We start from the raw sequence: 6,220 nt of genomic DNA on the forward strand, positions 1-6,220 counted from the left end.
TTAGCATTACTTTAGGCTTAAAGCTTGGTTATGTACCGGTAAATGCCAACAATGCGGTGTGCCGATGTATCTATTTCGTAAATGTCAAATACCATATGCAATGTCAACCTGTGCACGCACAGGTCAAAGTCTAGTATCTGTAATTATCATAATACCTTAAGTACAATTTCAAACATATAAAACACAATTTGTTGAACTGAATACTTTATTGTGAATCTTAAAAAACAAATATATTAGAATCTCAATACAATAACACATGGTTAGCATATACATGTACAAGTAGGTGCAAATGAAATTAATTTATTTTCCTAAATATATTACTTGATGACATCTTTTTGTCACATTTGTAGCACTATTTAAACTTGTCAATGGTTAATCAAGAACAGAACTGCACGTGTACCTATCTCTTATTTTCATAAAGCACTAAATCTCTGCAGACATTGTCTCCATTGCTGTGTCCTTTGCCACTTGTCCTTTGGGACTATCCGAGGTTTCACAACATCGTAGCAATTGTTTTTCCGGCTGTCGGACTTGGGATCGTTTGCCGCGTGTTCTTAAATCCAAACTTGGGGGGTTTCATGTACGGGCTGACTGTGAGCTCTATGCACAGAACAACAGTCCGGAGTTTTCTTCATATAATATCCATAACATCCATTTTTTCAATAGGTGGACGTTTTGGACCAAAATATCCAAGGTTTCTCATTCTATCTGCAAAGAAAAAATGAAAAAGAATAATCAGTAAAATGTCTAGATAAATGATGTTAGAAGAGAAACATATTCTACATGTACACCATATACTCTATTGATTCAATTTCTCTATAAACATATCATTGGAGTAGACTTACTAAGTTTATAGACGTCCAGGTAGCTTCCGCCTTTCCCGCTGTCGTAGTTGGTCCCGCAATCCGAGTCGTCACTGCAATCATCCATCAGCATTTTGGTCTGTTTACAAAGTAAGAATATTTTTATAAATAAATATTTCATTCATAATCTAAAATGCATTTATCTTGCATATTTTTAAAAAAAATTTTAAAAACGTTTTGAACTACTGTGTACCTTGCACTCAATCAGCGAGTTGGTAAACATGGAGGTTCCTGTGGAATTATACAGCTCCATGTTGTCTAGGTCTTCGTAGTCGGTTGTCGATGACGTCATATCGGCTTTTTTCAGCTCTTTTTCCTCGGTAAAGGTGACCTGTTTTGTTGCCACGGGTTTATAGATAAGGCTCTCTATGGGGACTACTTGCTGAGACTGCTTGATAGGCTGGGCACGATTCTGTTTTTCTTTTTTCTTCTTTTGGGCGTTTCTCCTAAAGATGCAGAGAATAGTGGTTATGGCAGCCGCAGCAACCACAGTAATTGCTACCACAGAGGTGGTTACCATGGCGTTGCGTGGTCCTCCATCTGACTGTCTCGTGTCATCCACATATTTGAGAATGATATTTAACTTTGTTTCTGCAGTTTTCCTATGGTAGCCCTTGTCACTCACAAGAATGCGCAGTGAAAATGTTTCATCTGCTTGAATTTCTCTCTCCTTATTTATTCTGAGGGTTCCAAATGTATTGTCCAGGATAAAAACTTTCTGTTCGTTTCCAGAAACAATGCTGAACTCAAGGTCGCTGTTCGGCCCTGAATCATCGGCATCGTTTGCTTGGATCACAGCAACCGTGGAGCCGACCGTTTTTTCCGAAAAGACAACGATTGTCTCGTTTTCTTTGTTGGGGTAATTGATAACCGGCGCATTGTCGTTGTCATCTACAAGCCGAACTGTGACGTCAGCTGTTGACACAATTGTTGGGGAACCCAAATCATAAGCTTTAACCTGAAACACGTATCGATCTTTCTCCTCTCTGTCTAGAGTTTCACTTGTTTTTATGGAACCGTCTTGGAAAACAATAAATGGAATGGTATTTTTATAACCCTCGGTGACAGAAAACAACAGATTGCCATTTACACCGACATCTTTGTCTGTAGCACTCAGCTGTCCGACCTTCATGCCGGCTGGCATATTTTCTAGTACGAAAAACTGGAAGTGTGACACTTTAAAAGACGGTGCGTTGTCGTTAACATCGATGACTGACACAAAAACTGTTGTTGTTGCAGAGAGAGGAGGGAAACCAGAATCTGTCGCTACAATTGTTACTTCATATTCACTGGTATGCTCTCTGTCAAAACTCCTCTTGGCTTTCAGGGCACCTGATCTGGAATCTATTGCAAAATCTAAGTTTTTACCTTGGATATAATATCTTATCCGAGAGTTGTTGTCCAAGTCCTTGTCTGAAGCCAGAAGAGAAACTATCTGTTTTCCAGGTTCGTTATTTTCGACGATTGATGCAAAATAAGATTTTTTGCTGAACACCGGGGCATTGTCATTGACATCTTGGACGAGAACTGTAATGCTGACGGTCGAAGAGAGAGGAGGGGCTCCTGCATCAATGCATGTGACTGTGAAATCATATTTGTCCGTAGTTTCTCTGTCGAGTGGTAGCCGTGAGACGATGATGTATCCGGAGGAAGGAACATCTTGGAGCTCGAATTCCCGGCCGGACACAGAGCAGGAGACGTTGCCGTTGTCTTCTGTGTCTCTGTCTGTGACGCTCAGGAATGCTACTACAGTGCCCGTCTCCGAGGATTCCGGTACCAGGGCCGTCAGGTTGTCGCTTGTTCGTCCGCCTCCTCCAGACAGAATGTTAACGTCAATCATCGGGGGATTGTTCACTACATCCAGTACAGAGAGAGTTAAGTTCACTTTTGACGACAGAGGCTGCTCTCCATGATCTTCACACACTATCTCAAGCTCAAAGTGCTCACCACTGATGAGGGTCAGGTCTCCTTTCACCAAAATATCGCCCGTGTATTTGTCAATCATGAAAAACAATGAGAAGAAGGTGGTGTCTCCTGAAATCCCGTAAGTGATGCGACCATTGTCCCTAATGTCCTCATCAGACGCAGTCACTGTTAAGACGATGGTCCCTATAGTGGCGTTTTCTTGGACTGAGATGTTATAACTGGGTTGCCCGAATTGTGGGTAGTTATCGTTGACGTCTGTGACTGTGATGTCGATGTTGATCTCACTGGATTCCGATTTCTGTCCTCCGTCCGCCGCCGATACCAGAACACTGTAGGCCTCTCTCGACTCACGATCCAAGGGCTGGAGCAGGATAAGCAATGCAACTGGAACATTATCTTTGGTCTGTGTAACCTGCAGCCCGAACATTTCTGTATTCTGTGCGTCGTAAGTGACGTTGCGATATTTTTGCGTGGAGTCGCGGTCGATGGCTGTGACTGATGTGATGACGGTTCCTAATGGAGTAGACTCGGGGACATTGACGTTAATGCTATCCAGGGCAAACCTTGGAGCGTGGTCGTTTATGTCGTCTATCAGAATCTCCACATCCAAAATCTCAAAGTAACTGGCTTTGGAAGAATATAACGCCACTTTGAGATTAATTGAGCACAATTCTCGGTTTCCACACGTGGACTCCCGATCAATGAGTTCCGCTGTATACAGGTTGCCGTTCTGTTTGTTCAGTTTGACAAGGTTTGTATGTTCGCCGGTTCCTATCATACTGTAGACGAGATCTGAGCGGGCTGATTCTGGTAAAGATTGTAAGACCTCGTTCCCGGCGTGTCCAATGAGAGAATTTAGATCGGACTCTTCTGCAACATGAAGTGTAGTTTTTGTTCCGTGGACCGCAAATACACAGGAAATCAGGAAGGTAACAAGCAACATCGTAGTTATATTTTAGAACTCTGAAATGAAATTGTGAAAGTGAAACTACAATGTTTTAACATTCAACCAGGACAGATGTTCCTTTACTATCATGTCAGATCCGAACTCCCGTCAGATATTTACCCAGATGATAAAATCTGATCAGCGTTTTCAAACATATTGGATATTCTTTTCTTTCTCATGAGAATCGCTTTGACGCCTTTTGTGAAAAACTTCTACATACACCTATCAAGTCCCTTTACACCGTCATGCAAAATTGGTTAATTGTTTTAACAAGGCCCTCGGCTTAATTCACTTAAATTTTTTGTTTTGTGTCGGTGCAAAGCGATGTCAACAATTATGTAAAGGAAAGTGTGAAAATCTGATGTTTATTTATGTTTGGGCGCTATGCCGTCAATTTTGTTGTTTTGTCAAGGAATACAGCCGCAACAAGAAAGGCGTGAAAGTTAACAACAAGTAAAAAATACTTCAGTGGTTCTTTGTGATTGCCGATAAGGACGGCGTTACTGAAGGTTTTACTGGGGAAATACTCCTTGATCTTCAAGAATAGACACGTATAAGAGTCACACCATACATGTTAACATCTTAGTACTTGTTTGGTTTAAAATTTACATTATCACCACAGGTGAAATAGTTTACAGTTCCAGTAATTCATCAAACTATCGGTTTTAAAAGCTGTCTTAAAAATTCCTCATCATTATATAATTTCTTTTCCTAATGAAAGGCAAAAGAAAATGTCTTTTTTTTTCCTTTGAATATCATATGGGAATTAATGAATATACTTAGAAAAGGATTAGGTAAAAATGGGTAAAAGAATGAATGAAAAAGAAATAAAACTAATGTTTCAAAGTCAATCTAAAATAATATTTAGTCTTACCAGGGACTGTGTTCATTAATCCATGAGATCCGAAATAAATAATGAATAAAATCCGTCTTATCTACCCGTTATAATAACCTCGTTCACAAATGCGGCGTGATTCACAGAATCAACTCTTACACAAACTTATCTAAAATGATAAAATTCTCGCTACCAATAAACTCATGCCGACACTTTGAAAAAATATATCTCCATGTTTTGATATTTTTATATTATGTCCACGAGCCATTGTATGTTTCGACTCAAACAAATGGAATTTTATGGCCATAATATTACGAAATTTAATGGCCATTAGTGACAAAAAATGTTTGGAGGTGTTTTACTACAAGTCCTTCCATAAATAAAGTAATGTCATGGGTACATATTTATGACTTGTACTGTGTTAAACTTCAAAGAAACTCACCTTTGGGATAGATCATCAAGATGACTAATGTACGACAGTTGTACTCATGTCCTTAAAATAAACAAATCCAGTGGTAAAAGTTAAACACAGCAGTTCTGAATTCAGCCAAGTAAATGGTCTACATGTATGTCAGAGCCAACACTGACCATTCTGAACTGAGAATCCTTTTTATATGCTCTTAAAACACATCGACCAATTAACCGGCTCGCTGTTGTAGAAAATTAAGATACATAATTCCGATATTTAATTTACTGAAATAATTATGCAAAATTTGTGAAGATCTACACACATAGGGCGTTATAATTGTGCCCCAGGGGGGATGCAAGAGTTGGTTCTTAGCGCCTGCTTTTTGAAGCAATATTTTAGTTGCTTATTGCTGCAATTTTCGCAGGATTAATGGCCAATGTCCTAAGGGACTGTACGCCTTTGATTTATGAGTGGGAAAATCTACTTAATCCATTGTTAATTGTTTTCGTTCATTAGCAGCACCGAAGGGCCGTCCATCATCTTGCTGACCCGTTTATGGCCACTAACAGATTAACTTGGATTAACAATATTTTTAATTTTTTACGTTTAGCTGGTTTTCAATAACTTAAGATTCTAACCACAACAGCACAATATTTATACATAATGATCACATCCGTAAGAGTCCATAATGAGGTACAGATTTATGGTTACTATAATAATAGGATTTTTTTAACATTGAAAATAAAATATTTCAATTTAATATAATGAAGCTTATACATTACATCGATGTCTTGAAATTTCTGGCAGTTGAATAAAATGAGAACAAAAAATTCTCATTCTTTTCTTTCTAAGAACTTGTTTTAATTTTGCAAATGAATCAGTTCTCTAAATTTGAATATGAATTACGACGTGAATGGATGCAATTTTGCAGCACGAAAGAATTCAATGTGCATGATTTTGTTTTCTATAATCTTTTTTCAATCAATTATCATCCTATTTTATTTCTATATGACCCCCCCCCCCCCCAAAAAAAAAAAAAAAAAAAACCCACCAAAAAACAAAAAACAAAACAAAAAACAAACCAAAAATAACCAAAAAAAACCAACAATAACAAACAAACAAAATCAAGTTTAACTACATGAACGAAATATAAGATTAATATTGAGTCTCTCTACATTAATATACTTTCAGTCTTTAAAAAATGAAAACGTCTAAAATTCGTCGCCATCATTAATGCTAAA

General features: G+C 38.3%; 1 protein-coding gene across 3 annotated transcripts; it reads right to left on the reverse strand.

The window, feature by feature from the left end:
* Positions 1 to 220: 220 nt before the first annotated feature.
* Positions 221 to 5,258, reverse strand: LOC105331128 (protocadherin-9). 3 transcript variants are annotated; one of them, XM_011433188.4, is made up of 4 exons: positions 5,013 to 5,258; positions 1,057 to 3,752; positions 846 to 942; positions 221 to 708 (listed from the first exon to the last, which is right to left on the reverse strand). In XM_011433188.4, the coding sequence occupies exons 2-4, from the start codon at positions 3,730 to 3,732 to the stop codon at positions 632 to 634; spliced, it is 2,850 nt and encodes a 949-aa protein (XP_011431490.3). In that variant the 5' UTR covers positions 3,733 to 3,752; positions 5,013 to 5,258; the 3' UTR covers positions 221 to 631. The 3 variants fall into 3 exon arrangements, with proteins under 3 accessions (XP_011431490.3, XP_011431489.3, XP_065932446.1); XM_011433187.4 differs by lacking the exon at positions 5,013 to 5,258 and adding an exon at positions 4,610 to 4,841; XM_066076374.1 differs by lacking the exon at positions 5,013 to 5,258 and having other exon boundaries at positions 1,057 to 3,851.
* Positions 5,259 to 6,220: the final 962 nt, after the last annotated feature.

Source organism: Magallana gigas, chromosome 2 (assembly GCF_963853765.1).
Source record: "Magallana gigas chromosome 2, xbMagGiga1.1, whole genome shotgun sequence".
NCBI classification, from domain to species: Eukaryota; Metazoa; Mollusca; class Bivalvia; order Ostreida; family Ostreidae; genus Magallana; species Magallana gigas.

Coding starts and splice junctions, on each gene's coding strand:
- LOC105331128 (XM_011433188.4), bottom strand. CDS start 3,732: ATGTTGCTTGTTACCTTCCTGATTTCCTGTGTATTTGCGGTCCACGGA. Junction 943..1,056: donor ACTCGCTGATTGAGTGCAAG/GTACACAGTAGT, acceptor CTTTGTAAACAG/ACCAAAATGCTGATGGATGA. Junction 709..845: donor CCTGGACGTCTATAAACTTA/GTAAGTCTACTC, acceptor TTTTCTTTGCAG/ATAGAATGAGAAACCTTGGA.